Below are 19955 nucleotides of genomic sequence, written 5' to 3'. Positions count from 1 at the left end.
TAAGCGCATGCAAATTGGGATCCTCATCACACTTTGATAGATGAAAGAAGGCTCAGGTGACTGACCTCTGCTTTGTTGTTCAAGTTGCCATGTTTAAGGAAGACCCTCCCACAATGCAAGGGTTGGGGTACAAGGACTTGGAACCAGTTGCTTTTATTACTGCCTTCCCTACACTGTACCTGTTTCTCTGTCTGCTTCTTCTCCCACTCTGATTTGCATTCTGTCCCCTCATCTCCCAAAAAGCCCCCCCCCCCCCCCCCCCCGCCAAAGAGATTGCAAAGTCCCATCCGTTAGAGCTAGTCCAGAGAGAAATTCTGCTCTAGGAATTCTGTTCCCATAATACTTATGGATTTCCTCTCTTCTCACTGCAGGGTGCATCCTAGCCAAGGGGCTTTTGTGGCAGACACTAGGAAACATGTAGAGTTCCAGAGTAACTGATGCTGTGTTTGAAAGAACTCAGAGCACCCTATTTGGCCGTGGAGGTAACAGGTGCTGTAAAAGAGAACAAATGGAGCCAATTTTGATGTCAGGATCCCGGGAGACTGATGGGGTGGGAAGAAAGGATTACGAATTAAAGCACAATACTTTGGCACTTTGCTTTTTTAACCCTCATATTAAATTATGACTTCTGTTTGAAGAAAATACATAAGAACAAAGGGTGTGTTTAGAATACTGTCTTTGTGTTTTAAATTTAGCTAATGAGTGGTTTTAGCACTTTCATTTGGTTCTCAGTCAACCTGTATTCCCAGTGTCAATTAACCAATAAATATCATGAAAAATAAGAATCAGAAATGGTTGCACCACTCCTGCTAATGAGCTGCTAATGAAATTGTGCCTGGGTGGGAAATGGAGGCACTCTAGAACCCTCAAAAGAGTCTTCTTTTTGTTTTCTTGAGCCTTTTCTCCATCTCTCCACCCCCCAACACACACATGCATGCATATACAATTGAAAATAGAGTGAAATCTGAACATATTTAAGATTTTTTTTGTTTGTTTATGTTTAAAATTTTATAGGGAAAATTACCAAAAGAGAAATGGCGCTAGTGAAACATAGTTTTCAGGGTTATTGAACATAGTTGTAAAAGCCCAAATGCTCTGCTTAAGAGGCTGTGCTACACTTGTTAGTCTCACTGGGTGGTCTCTGCTAAAGAGGAGCATGGGACACTTTGTGGGTAGAGATAAAAGGGAAGCAAAGAAATTATTGGTTCTGGAAGTAGGCATCAGGAGTGTCTATGTGAAAACAGCTTTACTCCCTTTCTCCTCTGCTCTCCTTTATTCCACCTCTGAGTTTATTATATTGGGGGGCTCTCTGGGCTGATGAGAAGAATCACTGTACATGTTTAAAGTCTGGTAAAGGAGGGCTGACAGATCAATGATGGGATTCTTAGTTTTTCTGGTCAAAATGCTATCATCCCTTATTGTCTCAGTTGTACCATTCTCTATTGATATAAGGAATGCCTAGTAAAAATCAGACTGTTGCCCAATTCTCAGTAAATGCCCTTTGAAAGAGGCTCACTGTGTCAAAGATGTGGTTACTTTGAGCCCTTGTCCTAATGGCTGTGGAGGGTACACAGGAAATCTTCTAAGATGCATTGATAGTTGGTGTCCTTAGAAAGCATTGCTTTTGTGAATTCTGTGCATAGAGACAAGTGACTACCTGTTGTCTTTCCTCCTTGACAGTTGGGAAAGAGAAATTGGTTAGGGTGAACCAGATGAGATTTGAGGGTGGTATTGTGGAGTGGTGTTTGCTGTCAGAGTAGCTATTCCCTAAGAAAAACTGTGGTGTCTGCTATTCTCAGGGTCTTTAATGCAGGGAAGGTAGTTCTGCCTGTGATGAGACCTTATACCAGACAACTCTTCTAAGGCCCTGCCCAAATTCAGGATTCTATGATGCAGAGTTAAAAATCAATTCAGAGAATATTTTTATTTTTCTTATTTTGTCATTGTTTTGTCCTTTTAAAGAATGCATAAATATAGTTACAGTTTAGACTGGACCACTGTATGTCTTGCTGTTTTAAAAAAGGAGTCCATTTGTGGTTACCTTAAAAATAACATGAAACATTAGTTCAAGATTCAGCATGCTGGAGAGGTTTGTGCACATTTTCTTGTTACTGGTTCAGTTCAAGTCCCTGCCTTAGAGACAGGATAGATATCATTTTAGAGGCGAGGATTTTGCCAGGACTTGATTGGGGGTTTTGAATTAAAAAAGCAGGAGGAGAGGGCTGTTGTAGTCATGACAACCAGGCTTATAAAGCCTTGGCTCTGAACAGCCCTGGTTAGCAGCTTGGAGGCCCCAGTGAGGTGAGTGGCTTTCCTTCGTATTTCATATTCCTCCTGTTCCTTCTGGCCTGGGATGGCAGGAGGCTGGTGGGGGATTGGCATTCAGCCTGACCTTTCTGGAGGCCTACTCTGTGCCTGGAACTGAGCCAGAACTGTGGTCCCTGCCCTTCAGAGACTTAGCATAATCAGATGTTTTTACTCTTGTTAACACATACCTACAGGACTTGATAAATAAAATGTCTTTATTTTAGCCTGTTGACATTTGTCTCTTTGGGGCTGTATTTCCAGAAGCACTTTTAACTTTTGAGCACAGACACAGTTGTTTTCTCACATGTTCTTATAACAACCTAGCACATAAGGGAGAACATATATAACAGATTCTTCTCATTTGACACTTAAGGGCATTACGATTCAGGGAGAAAAAGGGATTTGGCTAAATGCACCCATTAAAGACAGAGCTAGTGGATAGCAGAGTCCCAGGATCATAGTGGCATGGCCAGCTCTGTTCTGAGAAGACAATGCCAAGGCAGCCCTTGATTTTCTGCCATTGCATCCAGGAATGACTTGAAGGATCTTAGAAATCTCTGGAGTGGGCAGTTTCCAGGCAGGAGTCTGTAGATGACACTCCATACCCTTCACCCCTGTCAAAGCCACTACTGAAACTTCTGATGCAGATAGGAAGAGCACTGAGGCATCTCAGTTTGTCCTTTTTCCACCGAAGCAGGGTGAGCTGAACCTTGCTGCAGGTACTACCCAAGGAGGGCCCTGTCACCTCGGGTCCAACAGGGGCAAGTTTCTATTCACTGTTGGGTACTGGAATGGATTGGAACAAAGACTGAGCTTATTAATAGGTGATTGCTTTTCTAGCAGTCACGAATTAGCTGTGATGAGGTTCATTCCATTTATAGATAGGTTTTGTTTGACTTTTAAATTTTTTCATTTGAATGCTTTTAGAAGGGGCATTGTTCATAGCCCTCACAAGTTCCCCTTGTCTTACAGATGGTCCTCCTTACCTCTCTTATCTACCTGTCTCCCATGGGCGTTTGAGTGGGCTCCTTCCTCTTGGGTCTCTATTTCTCACCTGCTCTCCTTTCAAAGCTCCTTTTGCCCAGGTGCTTCAAGGCCTGAAGCTTCCTGGGTCTCTTTTCCTGTTCCTACCATACCCAGATCTGCCCTCTTAGGACTGTGTCCCAGCTCTGAGCTCAGCTCTCTGTCCTGGCCCCTAGCAAGACTTGGGGCTACATCAAACTGCATCTGATAAATTAATTGTTTTTCAGTAATTCAGAAGGGGGGAGGGTACTGCTTTATATCCAAAGGATGGACATTTTTAAAAATCACTTTCTTGAGATATAATTTACATGTCATAAAATTCACTTATTTTAAGTATATACAATAGGAAAAAGTATCAAGCATCTTAGGGAAGATTAGTAGAATAGATAAGTGGTTTCTAGAATATGGTGTTTCATGGACCAGAAAAACTTTAGAAGAAAAGTTGGGAGACCAAAGGCCAAGTTTTTAGTTTGGTGATTTAAGGACCTTATCATAGAAACAACCCACTACCATTTATCATCTTAATTATCTCACTTTATAAAAGGACATTTTATCACTAAAAAGATAGAAACTATGTAATCAGAAAAAAAATTACTTATTTATATTTGTTACTATTAAAGTCCTTGTTTCAGGACCGTTAGAATAGATAGCCACAATAAACAAACCAACTCAAAACCTAATGGCTTAAAAAAATAGTAGTTTCTTTTTGTATAGCTCTGATTTGTAGAACCATAGTAATAGTTTACGTACCTTTCATATGCTCCTCGATAAACAATTAAATCAAGCAGGATGGGGATGGGGAGGAGACCACAAAATAGAATACAGACACAAATGAGTCTGACTTTATTACAAATAAATAATATAATCATGCTAAAGAGGGTAGGGAAGGAAAGAACTAATCCGAAAAACCGCGTCTTTAGCTAAGGCTAAAGATGAAAGAACTGTACATCAGTGCTGTAATCTAGTTGGTAAAGGTAATTTTCACAAGGGTATGAGTTAGCAATTCTGAAATTACTTCATTTTTATACTAGATTGGCCAATAAGTAAATATATTTTAGATAATGAAAGCCCTGTTTTTCACTGTTGAAAGAAGGTACAAATAAGGGATGAGAGATGACTGAAATGAACCCTGTACTGTTGGATTTGAATCAAGCTATATGTATAAACTTGAAGTTTTTAACATTTAACAGATAAATAGATATAGACATATAGATGTTTATATGTGGGTGAAACAGTATGCATACATAAACTTTCTAGCTCTGCCACTAAGATAGCCCAGAAACAATGCTATTCCAGCAGTAATGAGCACACTGAGCACCCACATCTTAGTTTCTAAATACAAATTTCAAATATATATATATATATATATTGCTCCTAATGGCCAAACAATTTGAGCAACAAAATAAATAGTTATTGTGTTGGATTATAAGCCATAGAGTAAAATAAATATCCCTAAGTCTGTATTGATATAAATGGATAATTAAATAGGTTTAATTATTAAGTCCATATTGATATAAATCAGTGTTGAGCAAACATCACAGTGATGTTGCAGATGGATTCCTCTGATGGTGAGCAAAACTTTGAGGTAAAAAGGAATTTGCATAATACTGAAGTATTTTTCCTATAATTTTTTTTCATTTACAATTCATAGTGATATATAGTATATTCACAGGGTTGTGCAGCTATCACCACTCTGGATTTTGGAAATATCCAAAATATTTCACCACCCAAAAGGAAATCTCGTACTCCTTAGCAGTCAGTCCTAATTCTCTTCCTCCGTACCTCCCCTGGTAACAATCTGTTTTCTGTCTCTATGGATTTGCCTATTCTGAGCATTTCGTATAAACAGTATCATATAATATATGGTTCTTTGTGTCCGGTGCATTCATACTGTTTTCAAGGTTCATCCATGTTGTCACAAGTGTGAGAACATCCTTCCTTTTTATGATGGAATAATATTCCATGGTATGGATATGCCTCATTTTATTTATTCATTTGTGAGATGATGGGCCTTTGAATTGTTTCTATATTTTGACTATTATAAATAATGTTTCTGTGAATATTCATGTACAAGTTTTGTTGTGAACATGTATTTTTATTTCTCTTGGGTGTGTACATGGTAGTGGAATTGTTGGATCATATGGTAATTATTTTTAACTTTTGAGAAACTGCCAAACTTGTTTTTGTGGTAGTTTCTTCCATGATTTTTCTTTACTAAAGTGAGAAAACTTAGTGGAAGTTACCTTTATTGATTGATCAAGGTCAGTATCACTGGTTGCGACATGTTGACATCATGTACCATGTCATATGATTCAGTAAGTGGGACATGGTATTGTTTCTGTGGTACTTCTGTGGTACAATGTTTCTGACAGGGATGCATGACCTCATCTCATCATGAGAGTATATCAAAAAGGCTCAAATAACTGATCAATATTTTTAATCTTTCATGGCTGTGAAAGATAAGGAAAGACTGAGAACTTGTTGCATACTCAGGAGACTAGGGAGAAATAATATCCAAAGGCCGTGTGGGATCCTGGGACAAAAAAAGGACAATAGTGGACAATGGTAAGGTTTGAAAAGGATCTTTAGTTTGGTTAATAGTATTGTTAGTTTCTCTGTTTTGATGATGGTGCTATGGTTGTGTAAGATGTTAACATCGGGGAAGGCTATATGAGGGATATATGGAAACTGCTATTTTTGCAACTTTTGTGTAAGTTTTTTTTTTTTTATGTGTGTATATGTCTTTTTTTTTACCTTTTTTTATTAATTAAAAAAAGAATTAACAAAACAATTAGAAATCATTCCATTCTACATGTACAATCAGTAATTCTTAATAACATCACATAGTTGCATATTCATCATTTCTTAGTACATTTGCATCGATTTAGAAAAAGAAATAAAAAGACAACAGAATAAGAATTAAAACATTAATAGAAAGAAAAAAAACAAAAACAAAAAACCTATACCTCACATGCAGCTTCATTCAGTGTTTTAACATAATTGCATTACAATTGGGTAGTATTGTGCTGTCCATTTCTGAGTTTTTATATCCAGTCCCGTTGTACAGTCTGTATCCCTTCAGCTCCAATTACCCCTTCTCTTTTTTTTTTTTTAATTAACGCAAAAAAAGAAATTAACCCAACATTTAGAAATCATACCATTCTACATATGCAATCAGTAATTCTTAACATCATCACATAGATGCATGATCATCATTTCTTAGTACATTTGCATCGGTTTAGAAAAACTGGCAACATAACCGAAAAAGATATAGAATGTTAATATAGAGACAAAAATAAAAGTCATAATAGTAAAGTCAAAACAAAACAAAACAAAACAAAAACCTATAGCTCAGATGCAGCTTCATTCAGTGTTTTAACAAGATTACTTTACAATTAGGTATTATTGTGTTGTCCATTTTTGAGTTTTTGTATCTAGTCCTGTTGCACAGTCTGTATCCCTTCAACTGCAATTGTCCATTATCTTACCCTGTTTCTACCTCCTGCTGGACTCTGTTACCAATGACATATTCCAAATTTATTCTCGAATGTCTGTTCACATCAATGGGACCATACAGTATTTGTCCTTTAGTTTTTGGCTAGACTCACTCAGCATAATGTTCTCTAGGTCCATCCATGTTATTACATGCTTCATAAGTTTATCCTGTCTTAAAGCTGCATAGTATTCCATCGTATGTATATACCACAGTTTGTTTAGCCACTCTTCTGTTGATGGAGATTTTGGCTGTTTCCATCTCTTTGCAATTGTAAATAACGCTGCTATAAACATTGGTGTGCAAATGTCCGTTTGTGTCTTTGCCCTTAAGTCCTTTGAGTAGATTCCCAGCAATGGTATTGCTGGGTCGTATGGCAATTCTATATTCAGCTTTTTGAGGAACCGCCAAACTGCCTTCCACAGTGGTTGCACCATTTGACATTCCCACCAACAGTGGATAAGTGTGCCTCTTTCTCCGCATCCTCTCCAGCACTTGTCATTTTCTGTTTTGTTGATAATGGCCATTCTGGTGGGTGTGAGATGATATCTCATTGTGGTTTTGATTTGCATTTCTCTAATGGCCAGGGACATTGAGCATCTCTTCATGTGCCTTTTGGCCATTTGTATTTCCTCTTCTGATAGGTGTCTGTTCAAGTCTTTTTCCCATTTTGTAATTGGGTTGGCTGTCTTTTTGTTGTTGAGATGAACAATCTCTTTATAAATTCTGGATACTAGACCTTTATCTGATATATCATTTCCAAATATTGTCTCCCATTGTGTAGGCTGTCTTTCTACTTTCTTGATGAAGTTCTTTGATGCACAAAAGTGTTTAATTTTGAGGAGCTCCCATTTATTTATTTCCTTCTTCAGTGTTCTTGCTTTAGGTTTAAGGTCCATAAAACCGCCTCCAATTGTAAGATCCATAAGATATCTCCCAACATTTTCCTCTAACTGTTTTATGGTCTTAGACCTAATGTTTAGATCTTTGATCCATTTTGAGTTAACTTTTGTATAGGGTGTGAGAGATGGGTCTTCTTTCATTCTTTTGCATATGGATATCCAGTTCTCTAGGCACCATTTATTGAAGAGACTGTTCTGTCCCAGGTGAGTTGGCTTGACTGCCTTACCAAAGATCAAATGTCCATAGATGAGAGGGTCTATATCTGAGCACTCTATTCGATTCCATTGGTCGATATATCTATCTTTATGCCAATACCATGCTGTTTTGACCACTGTGGCTTCATAATATGCCTTAAAGTCAGGCAGCGCGAGACCTCCAGCTTCGTTTTTTTTCCTCAAGATGTTTTTAGCAATTCGGGGCACCCTGCCCTTCCAGATAAATTTGCTTATTGGTTTTTCTATTTCTGAAAAATAAGTTGTTGGGATTTTGATTGGTATTGCATTGAATCTGTAAATCAATTTAGGTAGGATTGACATCTTAACTATATTTAGTCTTCCAATCCATGAACACGGTATGCCCTTCCATCTATTTAGGTCTTCTGTTATTTCTTTTAACAGTTTTTTGTAGTTTTCTTTATATAGGTTTTTTGTCTCTTTAGTTAAATTTATTCCTAGGTATTTTATTCTTTTAGTTGCAATTGTAAATGGGATTTGTTTCTTGATTTCCCCGTCCGCTTGTTCATTGCTAGTGTATAGAAATGCTACAGATTTTTGAATGTTGATCTTGTAACCTGCTACTTTGCTGTACTCATTTATTAGTTGTAGTAGTTTTGTTGTGGATTTTTCCAGGTTTTCGACATATAGTATCATATCGTCTGCAAACAGTGATAGTTTTACTTCTTCCTTTCCAATTTTGATGCCTTGTATTTCTTTTTCTTGTCTAATTGCTCTGGCTAGAACCTCCAACACGATGTTGAATAATAGTGGTGATAGTGGACATCCTTGTCTTGTTCCTGATCTTAGGGGGAAAGTTTTCAATTTTTCCCCATTGAGGATGATATTAGCTGTGGGTTTTTCATATATTCCCTCTATCATTTTAAGGAAGTTCCCTTGTATTCCTATCTTTTGAAGTGTTTTCAACAGGAAAGGATGTTGAATCTTGTCAAATGCCTTCTCTGCATCAATTGAGATGATCATGTGATTTTTGTGCTTTGATTTGTTGATATGGCGTATTACATTAATTGATTTTCTTATGTTGAACCATCCTTGCATACCTGGGATGAATCCTACTTGGTCATGATGTATAATTCTTTTAATGTGTTGTTGGATACGATTTGCTAGAATTTTATTGAGGATTTTTGCATCTATATTCATTAGAGAGATTGGTCTGTGGTTTTCTTTTTTTGTAATATCTTTGTCTGGTTTTGGTATGAGGGTGATGTTGGCTTCATAGAATGAATTAGGTAGTTTTCCCTCCACTTCGATTTTTTTGAAGAGTTTGAGGAGAATTGGTACTAATTCTTTCTGGAACGTTAGGTAGAATTCACATGTGAAGCCATCTGGTCCTGGACTTTTCTTTTTAGGAAGCTTTTGAATGACTAATTCAATTTCTTTACTTGTGATTGATTTGTTGAGGTCATCTATTTCTTCTTGAGTCAAAGTTGTTTGTTCATGTCTTTCCAGGAACCCGTCCATTTCATCTAAATTGTTGTATTTATTAGCATAAAGTTGTTCATAGTATCCTGTTATTACCTCCTTTATTTCTGTGAGGTCAGTAGTTATGTCTCCTCTTCCATTTCTGATATTTATTTGCATCCTCTCTCTTCTTCTTTTTGTCAATCTTGATAAGGGCCCATCAATCTTATTGATTTTCTCATAGAACCAACTTCTGGTCTTATTGATTTTCTCTATTGTTTTCATGTTTTCAATTTCATTTATTTCTGCTCTGATCTTTGTTATTTCTTTCCTTTTGCTTGCTTTGGAATTAGTTTGCTGTTCTTTCTCCAGTTCTTCCAATTGAACAGTTAATTCCTGCATTTTTGCCTTTTCTTCTTTTCTGATATAGGCATTTAGGGCAATAAATTTCCCTCTTAGCACTGCCTTTGCTGCATCCCATAAGTTTTGATATGTTGTGTTTTCGTTTTCATTTGCCTCGAGGTATTTACTAATTTCTCTTGCAATTTCTTCTTTGACCCACTCGTTGTTTAAGAGTGTGTTGTTGAGCCTGCACGTATTTGTGAACTTTCTGGCATTCCGCCTATTATTGATTTCCAACTTCATCCTTTATGATCCGAGAAAGTGTTGTGTATGATTTCAATCTTTTTAAATTTGTTAAGACTTGCTTTGTGACCCAGCATATGGTCTATCTTTGAGAATGATCCATGAGCACTTGAGAAAAAGGTGTATCCTGCTGTTGTGAGATTTAATGTCCTATAAATGTCTGTTAAGTCTAGCTCCTTTATAGTAATATTCAGATTCTCATTTCTTTATTGATCCTCTGTCTAGATGTTCTGTCCATTGATGAGAGTGGGGAATTGAAGTCTCCAACTATTATGGTATTTGTGTCTATTTCCCTTTTCAGTGTTTGCAGTGTATTCCTCATGTATTTTGGGGCATTCTGGTTCGGTGCGTAAATATTTATGATTGTTATGTCTTCTTGTTTAATTGTTCCTTTTATTAGTATATAGTGTCCTTCTTTGTCTCTTTTAACTTTTTTACATTTGAAGTCTAACTTGCTGGATATTAGTATAGCCACTCCTGCTCTTTTCTGGTTGTTATTTGCATGAAATATCTTTTCCCAACCTTTCACTTTCAACCTATGTTTATCTTTGGGTCTAAGATGTGTTTCCTGTAGACAGCATATAGAAGGATCCTGTTTTTTAATCCATTCTGCCAGTCTATGTCTTTTGATTGGGGAATTCAGTCCATTAACATTTAGTGTTATTATTGTTTGGATAATATTTTCCTCTACCATTTTGCCTTTTGTATTATATATATCATATCTGACTTTCCTTCTTTCTACACTCTTCTCCATACCTCTCTCTTCTGTCTTTTCGGTTCTGACTCTAGTGCTCCCTTTAGTATTTCTTGCAGAGCTGGTCTCTTGGTCACAAATTCTCTCAGTGACTTTTTGTCTGAGAATGTTTTAATTTCTCCCTCATTTTTGAAGGACAATTTTGCTGGATATAGGAGTCTTGGTTGGCAGTTTTTCTCTTTTAGTAATTTAAATATATCATCCCACTGTCTTCTAGCCTCCATGGTTTCTGCTGAGAAATCTACACATAGTCTTATTGGGTTTCCCTTGTATGTGATGGATTGTTTTTCTCTTGCTGCTTTCAAGATCCTCTCTTTCTCCTTGACCTCTGACATTCTAAGTAGTAAGTGTCTTGGAGAACGCCTATTTGGGTCTATTCTCTTTGGGGTGCGCTGCACTTCTTGGATCTGTAATTTTAGGTCTTTCATAAGAGTTGGGAAATTTTCAGTGAAAATTTCTTCCATTAGTTTTTCTCCTCCTTTTCCCTTCTCTTCTCCGCATGTATATTTGTGCGGTTCATATTGTCCTTGAGTTCCCTGATACCCTGTTCAAAATTTTCCATTCTTTTCCCAATAGTTTCTGTTTGTTTTTGGAATTCAGATGTTCCATCCTCCAAATCAGTAATTCTATCTTCTGTCTCTTTGAATCTATCATTGTAGGTATCCATTGTTTTTTCTATCTTTTCTACTTTGTCCTTCACTTCCATAAGTTCTGTGATTTGTTTTTTCAGTTTTTCTATTTCTTCTTTATGTTCAGCCCATGTCTTCTTCATGTCCTCCCTCAATTTATCGATTTGGTTTTTGAAGAGGTTTTCCATTTCTGTTCGTATATTCAGCATTAGTTGTCTCAGCTCCTGTATCTCATTTGAACTATTGGTTTGTTCCTTTGACTGGGCCATATTTTCAATTATTTGAGCGTGATCCGATATCTTCTGTTGGCGTCTGCGCATTTAGACAGATTTCCCTGGGTATTGGATCCAAAAGTTTGGAAGATTTTTCTGTGAAATCTCTGGGTTCTGTTTTTCTTATCCTGCCCAGTAGGTGGCGCTCGTGGCACACGTTTGTCTGTGGGTCCCACCAGTAAAAGGTGCTGTGGGACCTTTAACTTTGGAAAACTCTCGCCGTCCGGGAGGTTCGCTAGCCGAAGCGGCTTGGAAGGGTTCGAGCCGGCCCGGGGTCCAAATGCGGGGAGGGTTGCTGGCCGCCACAGCCCAGGAAAGCGCCCGTCTGAATTTCCTAGTTGCCCGGGCGACAAGCGTGGCGGGAGGGTGCCAGCAGCAGCCGCCCGCCCGGGTGAGTGCACGTTTCGGGGAGTCACGGGTTTGGAAGGGGCCTCCCCCACCCGTCACCGTTCTCCGCTGCCTGGGGATTTCCGATCCAATTCTCTCAGTTGGTCCGGGGGGCCGCGTGTGGTGTGGGCGCCAGCCGCCGCGGTTTCAGGGAACCGCCTGTCCAATTCTCCCAGCTGGCCCGGGAAGGGGGAAGGGAGTGACTCCGGCCGCTTGCCGCCCCGCCCGGTGAAGCCCGTGCGCCTTGGCGATCTCACCTGAGCGACTTCTCTCAGCCAGCCCGCCTTTCCAGGATGGGGTACGCTGTCTTTTTTATCTCTGTTGTGGCTTTGGGCGCTGTTCTGTATCGTTTCTACTCCCCTAGTAGCTGTCCTGGGGAAGAAACTAAGATCTGCGCGTCTTACTAAGCCGCCATCTTCTCCGGAAGTCATGTGTGTATATGTTTTGTGTTAGTTTAAAGGTAGTTCAAAGTAAAACGTTAAACAACGGCAATAGTTATTTGTTTTCATTCACATGTTTGCAGATCAGTTGGACTTGGATGAAGATGGATGGGTTCAGCTGGGCTTGGCTCCAGTCTATGGTTTGGGTCCAGGTCTGCCCCATGAATCACTCATCCATCTTGGTTCAGAAGGCTAACATTAGCATGTTCTTCTCATGAGATCACAGAAACACAAGACACAAGCCAGTCACGCAAACAGATTTTAAACCTCTGGTTGTGTCACATATGCAAACATCCCCATTGGCTAAAGCATGTCACAAGCCTCATCTAAAGTCAGAAGATGGCAAAGTAAAGACCACCTCTAGTGGAAGGAACTGCAAAGCCTTAAGGAGGGGGGAAGAAAATGGGTAAGAAGGATGAGATCTACTACAGATTTTCTTTTTCTTGGGAAGAACAGGAGGTTGTTACCTGGATCTTTGGTAGTGATTGAAGTCAATAATGCAATTTCCTAATAGGTCTTAGTCAGTCAGACAGGCCACCTTATGCTGGGGTACTCTCAGCCTTGGGATCTGCCTCCAGGAATCCAGGGGTAGGGAGGGAGACTGACATTACAGGCCTTGCAGGTCTATGTGCCTTTCTGTGTCCCTATCTCATTTCCTGGCTTTCTCCTTGTCTTCTATCCTCCAATCCTTAACTCTTTACCTTTAGCTACATGTATCTTGTGATTCCTCTTTGCCACTCTTCTTCCCCTGTGTTCACAGAGGCCCTAGAAGGATACAGGTCAGATCATATGCTCTCTTTAACTTGGCCCTTTTCCCAACGGGGTGGAGACATTTGACACTGTATTTTCTGCTGCCTCTGCCACTGCTGCTTCCATGGTGGCTGGTTTGTATATTTTAAGTGAGTGTAACCTGTATTTTAAGTTAATGCTATTGTGGTTGCTCTTGCCCCCTGTGGTGTCTTATGTGAAGAGGGTAATTTTAGAATTTTCTTCAAATGAAATGAATCGATTCCCATAATATCCTAGACTCTTTCTTGGCCGACTTAGCGCAGTCTAACCTGTTAGGTTCTGAAGCTTATAAATTCACGTGCTTTCTTCTTTTCAATTTCTTTCTTTGTTAAAAAGTCCTAAAAGTCAAGAAACTATTATTATTATTATTACTAATATATTAGCATTATTACTACTAAAAATGTAAGTATTACCATAACTGCTAATTATTATGAATCTACGTGCCCTAGTGAAAATCTTTGTTGTCCTTTCCATGTACCCCTGGATTAGCTGGACTTTTTTCTCATTTTCAGTTTTTCACTCAATAAATGATTATTTAGGGTTTAGTATTTGCTAGGCCCTAGGGATAAAATGGTGAGCATTTACATTAACCACATAAATACAATAACTAAAATATAACTACCGTTTGTGGTAAAGGCTATGAGGAAAAGTTTTGTGAAAAGCCTTTAGAGGGCAACTGGATCTGCTCTGGGAGAACGGAGGATTCCTCTCAGAGGAGGTGACTCTTAGCTGGGAGTAGAATTTGAGGAGATGGAGTCTGGGGTTGCAAAAAGTGTTCCAGACAAAGAGAACAGCAGGTAAAAATGGCCCCATAGTAGGAGGGAGTGTGGGGAATGAAAGGCACACAAGGCTGGAGAATACCGCAGACCCACACTGAGCAGGGTGTTCTTTAACCTTAGAATAGTAGGAAACCATTTGAAGCAGGAGAATGACATGGTGAGGTTTGTGTTTTGGAGAAAACAGTTCATTAATTGTAAAGAATAGTTGGACTGGGAGGTAAGAGTGAATAGGGAAGGCTAGCCAGGAGGCTATTGCAGTATCGGGAATAGAGGTGGTGATGGCCTGAGCAATAGCAAAGGTGAGAAACATGGAGAAAAGGGTAGGAATTCAAGAGATATAGAGCATCAACAGTTTTTGAAGATAAATTGGGTATGAGGGGAGGAGAAGAAAAGAAGAAAAACCAAGGATAACCTGCTTAGTATCCAACCAGGAAGGGACTTGTTGTTTATTAGGTTTTGGGTCCTTCCAGGTGAGGCAATCTCTCCTCTTCACAAGTTCAGAGATGAGGGTAATGCTGTAGTAGTTCCCTCACCCCCTAGATCATAGGAATAGGATAGGAGTTGCTAACTCTTTGTTGTCCTTACTGGTTAGTTTTCAGTCTCCTCTCCTCCCAGGACCACCTCCCTCAGTCATTAGCAACTAATAGCATTATTTTGAAACCCCAACCTGGCACTCCTGATGGCCTACTACCCTAACAGCTTCCCCCCAGCGCTTCCTGTTCCATCAGCCTCTTCTGCTCATTGCCTCTGGGATGCAGCTTGTCAGTTTCTGAGCCTTTGCGCATGGGCTCCCTCTATTTGGGATTCCCTTTTTTCTTAGACTAGGTCTCACTTTCTGCCTCATTTAACCCCTAGCTCACCTTATTTAGGAATCCTCCCCAGAGAAGAATTTCTGCACTCTACTCTGAATGTATATTTTATTCTTGCAGCATTTTGGATGGGTTTTGAGTTGGAAGGAAGATTCCATTTGCACTGTAAGCTCCAATTTTATGTAGTCAAAGATGACAGAGACTGCAGTTGAAGCAGGCAGCAGGAACAAAAGCAGCATATTTTGGCGTGATGCTTCCCTGACTCCTTGGTTCTCTGATGGGGGGCATAGTCACTGGTAAAACTCAGAATTCAGCAGAGTCCTGTCAGAATTGAGAAAAGTGTTGCATTCTTACTGTACCAAAGCCCTTATATATGTAGGATTTACCTGATTATTCTGAGAACTTATGCTATGTGCTTCCCTGGAAGCAATTTTTTTTTTTCTGATTGTCAGCTTTTTTTGATTCTTAAATCAAACTCAGCAAGGTTCTGTCATCCTCTGGAGGGAGAAAGCAGAGTCAGTGCCCAGGAATCAGAGCCAAATCTCTGCTTCTAGATTTCTAATCTGAAAATCCTTTTCCCCTGAAATTCTGTATCCCAGAGGCTACTAAAATTCTTCTTTGTATTCCTAGTGCCTGCCACAGTGACTGGTATTTCACAGTTGCTCTGCAAATATCAGTTGCATGAATGAATGAATGAGTATAACATTCCATTTGTAGTATGTGATTTTGCTTTTTAACTATCCTTGGGTAACTTTGTGCAATGTGTATGAATATCCCATCCATTCACAACACTTGCTTTCCCAGCTGGTGGATTAGCTCCTCTGACAGAGGTGGGTGTGGGTTTTCAGTTACTCTTGGATCCATTCCCTGCCTCCTTAGCTTGCTATGTCCTCCTGCTTTCCAGTCTCTTCCTTTTTCCTTCTCATAAATGTTAAGTGCCACAAATTTTATGTGCGAAGCTCTGCCCTAGTGCCTGGGGAAATAGAAAGGAAGAAGACACAGTCCCTGGGAGGAGGAAGCCTTACAGAAGGAACCTCATTAAACAGATGGGGGTGGTGAGGCATTAGCGTGCTGGAATGGCAAGCTATCTGGTGTTCTGTGGGACCCAGGCGAGGAGTGAAAGAGGGTCATGGGGGAGGCAGTAATGTAGCTGTGTACTAAGGGATAAGTAGGTATTCACCTAGTGCAGTAGGTACGTAACAAAAAAGCTTATTAACTCAATTTAAAGAAAACATAAAATGGCTTTAAATAGTCAAGTTCTGACAGGGAGGGTGTTGGTTTCTGGAGTCAGCTTATGATCCAATTGCCCATCTTACTAGATATGTATTAGAAAAGGAATATATGTGAATGGTGTGTGTGTGTGTGTGTGTGATTTATTCATAAACTAATAAATTCTGTTGGCTCGTTAGCCAACCATTCCAACATTCCAATCCCGTAACCCTCTGAGGACCCCACACCTCATGATCCTTCTCTCTTCTTGGCTTTTAGGTCAGGCAGTCCCTGCCGGATCCCATGTGAGGCTGCATCTCCAGACTGGTGCAAGAGAAGTGAAACTTCAAAATGAGGATAAATTCCGAAATAATTTGAAAGAGTTGAAAAAAGGCAAAAGGTATATGGTCAACCCTAAGAACTGGGAGACTAAGTGAAGGCATTGATTTTGTAATACTGAAAGTAATGATGTGATGTTTCTTACCCAAATTAATGCAACTTTATTTTATTTTGAAATTTAATCCCCTAGAATTTGTGATAAATCTGTCAGGGTTTTATGAAAGTTTACTTCTACAGTCCTTGGAAAGAAACAGTTTGCAAAGCAAATTGATACTTTAAAGAAGACTGTATGGGGAATGTTTAACCTGCTTTAAAAATGAAGCTGTTTTCCCAGTACTTTAAGAGCACCCATTTGAATCCCAACAATAAATGTGCTGATTACAGATGAGTCATCTATTCATTAAAACAGGCCTGTTAGGCCTTCTGCTTTGCAGTAATACTTCCTTGGTGAACAATAAAATTGCATTTTAAAGTCTTTAATTCAGACTAACTTTTCCTCTTGTTAGTCCATATTAAAACAGGCTTTCTTATAATGTAAAAGTGGAAGCAACTGCAGTACTCCAATGGTTAGAGGTTCCCTTAATTTGTAATAACAACTTTGGAGTATTTGATTTTGGAGAATTCTCTATTTTCCTGTTCTTCGCCTTGAATTAAAGCATCTTTTCTGCTTTGTATTTCCTGCATGAGGGGAAAGGAGTTTGAGGTATGGGGTTGTAGGGGCTGCTGGACTTGTGCAATTGGAAAGGTTGGTATACCAGCCATGAAGTTTCTAACACTGGGTCCAGCAAACTATGGCCTGTGGGCCACATTGGGTCTGTGCTGCTTGTTTTTGTATGGCCTGCAAACTAAGTTGTTTTTTCAGTTTTTAATAATTGGAAAAAATCAAAATAAGAATAGTATTTCATGACTTTTATGAAAACTATATGAAATTTCAGATATCGAAGCCCATAAATAAAGTTTTATTGGAGCACAGCCACGTTCATTCAATTATGTATTGTTTGTGGCTGCTTTCTTGCTACAGCATCAGAGCTGAGTAGTCAGGATTGAGACCACAAATCCAAAAAAAGCCTAAATTATTATCTGGCTTTTAACTGATAGTTTGCCATTTCCTATTCTAATAGAAGCAAGTATTGGGAATCAGCCATGGATTGAGTTGTTTAGTGTTACTCAACCCTTTGATTTTTATTATTTTAACAACACTTTGCAGCTATTTATGAGGCATCCTAAAATTAGAAAGGGACCTTGCAGTGACAAGTTTCCGGAAGAACATGTAGAATGAGAGATATTGTTGCTCAATCTGGCCTGCCTTTCTGACACCAATGAGGCAAACAAGAGAAAGAGAAAGGGAAGTTTGTCTTTGGCAGGACCATGTCCTATGGTTATGCAGACTGTGCCCTGAGCAACTGAGGGAGTGAACAGGAGATTGAAACCAATTCCACTTGCCCCACCTTGTGCCATCCTGGGGGGATTGCCAGGAGGAAAAAGCACCTTTTCTATTATACAAAGGCACTATTTGGAGTGGCCCAGGATACAGGATTATTTCTTTCTCATACTGTCTAAGAAATAATCAGATGTCATTGTTGTAGCCTCTGCTAACTTTCCCTGATCCCTAGCACATACATATAGATGTATTTCAGTGCCTCAAACTACTTTCAGGTAGTCTTTTCTCATATCTAAGCCACATCGTCCTTTCTAAAGAAAAAAGCCTATTTGTGTGTGGGGGGTGGGGTGGGGTGGGGGGGTGGGTTATAAACTTGATTGAGTTAGAGTTTTTTTATTTGTTGGTTTCTATTCCATGTGAAGTTACTTCTCTAATACCTGACTATAGAGCATCAGTAGGAGCTCTTATTGTTTTCTCTGTTGCTCATATCTTTTTTAGATTAGAAAGCCGAGCCATCTATTTGATATGTGGTAGACACAGCATAAGGAAGAAATATTTGTCCCTATTCCTGCCTCTTTTCTCCTTTGGAAATTTTCTGAGGCCAGGGCACTGGAAGGACCTCTGGAATGTGCTGGACAGGTCCTCTGCTTTCTCAATGTTTTTTAGCTAGTAGCAGACCTGTCTGAACAGAATCCCAATGACGTTGACAAAGTGATTTGGGTGCTGTGGGCTCAGTGAGTGTTTGGCTGCTTCTGGCAGTGACTTCCTTCTCCTGGGGTGGACCTCATCTTGTACTCCCCCAATTTGATTCAATAGCACCTTCCTAACTCTTTAGCACTAGAATGAAAACAGCAGCGTAAGGGCGAGGCAACCATTGTTAAAGTATTTTGTTTACCTGTTTATTTTGCTTGGGGGAAAAAGACTCAAAGATTCCATCAGATTGTCAAAGAAGCTGATGATCTTTCTGTAAGAAGAACCACTATCCTAGAGCGAAATGAGCTCTGTTAAGCCTAAATAGGTCTGTTAAGCCTAACCTATTTCAGTCTCTCTACTAGTCCTGCCAGATGTGTTTCTGGCTGTGTGCCTAGGACTATAACGCTTATGGTCTCTAAGACCTGAAATGGGATCCTTGACTCTGGCTTGTCCTAGAGAGTCCTTCTGGCACTGCCTGAAGTCAGTGCATGATTGCCTCCTAGCAGCAGGCTTCCTACTTGCTATTTATGCTTTGCAGTATAATGTGGGTTTTAGTACATATAAACCCACATTATACATTTAAATATCCTTGTCATCATCTCCCCAGCACATCTCTTTCTGCCCTTGAACAGCCAACTTCTTGGAATCATCCCCCTGTGCTTAGGGATCTGAGGAATGAACTCTGTCCAAGGTGTCCCATCTTGGGTTGAACGCTTACCAGAGTACAGTATGGTATAATGGTTAAAGGGGTGGGCCAAGGACAGGACCACTGACTTGCTTCATTTGTCCATTTCACTTCATAAGAGGCTCTTGTTCCAGATACTGGGGATATTGTAGTAAAAAATAGACAAGATAACAGTCTCATGGAAGCTGGCAGGCAGAAACAGGTTAATAAATACACAAATAAGTTAATTACAGATTGTGATAACTGCTAGGGAAGAAATAAACAAGGTGATGAATTCCTGGGGGAGGCCATTTTAGATAGGATGGTTTTGGAAGGCTTCATAAAGCTGATACTTGAGCCGAGACATGAGGAATGAGAAGGCTATAACCATGCAAAGAGATGGGCTTATAGGTTTAGAGTTAGAGCATTTCAAGCAGAGGGAATAGTAAGAAGAGTCCCTGACTTTGTCAAGGAAAAGCTGTTGTCAAGTTTGAGAAACAGAAAAATGATCAGGGTGAATGGAGAGTAGGGCAAAGGAATGAGACTGATAGAAAATGAGTGTGGAGAGGTAGGCAGTGGCCACACCTAATAGAATTTAAACTAAAAAACATTTTTATTGAGCTACCTTCACACACATACAGTCCATCCAAAGCATACAATCACTGGCTCACAATACCAAACCATAGATGTGTATCCATCACCATGGTCATTTTTAGAACATTTGCCTGACTCCAGAAAAAAGAGACAAGAAAAAACCCATGTATCCCATACCCCTTATTCCTCCCTCTCATTCAGCACTAGTATT

At 39.5% G+C, this 19955-nt stretch overlaps 1 protein-coding gene and 1 long non-coding RNA gene across 8 annotated transcripts in view; one reads left to right on the top strand and one right to left on the bottom strand.

Moving 5' to 3' along the window:
* The window catches only part of SIL1 (SIL1 nucleotide exchange factor), a 397180-nt gene that overhangs the window by 213688 nt on the left and 163537 nt on the right, over window positions 1-19955 (top strand). For all 7 annotated transcript variants that reach the window (XM_077138607.1, XM_077138608.1, XM_077138602.1 and 4 more), the window contains one exon: window positions 16353-16473. In XM_077138607.1, coding sequence (XP_076994722.1) covers window positions 16353-16473 — 121 coding nt within the window. The remainder of the gene's footprint in view (window positions 1-16352; window positions 16474-19955) is intronic.
* The window catches only part of LOC143665031 (uncharacterized), an 82955-nt gene continuing 77983 nt past the window's right edge, over window positions 14984-19955 (bottom strand). Inside the window, exon 3 of the long non-coding RNA XR_013166714.1 lies at window positions 14984-15185. This is a non-coding gene — a long non-coding RNA (uncharacterized LOC143665031). The remainder of the gene's footprint in view (window positions 15186-19955) is intronic.

Source organism: Tamandua tetradactyla, chromosome 20, assembly GCF_023851605.1.
Source record: "Tamandua tetradactyla isolate mTamTet1 chromosome 20, mTamTet1.pri, whole genome shotgun sequence".
Classification (NCBI taxonomy): Eukaryota; Metazoa; Chordata; class Mammalia; order Pilosa; family Myrmecophagidae; genus Tamandua; species Tamandua tetradactyla.
The sequence above is the reverse complement of the archived record's forward strand: the minus strand, read 5'-3'. Positions and strand labels throughout refer to the sequence as shown.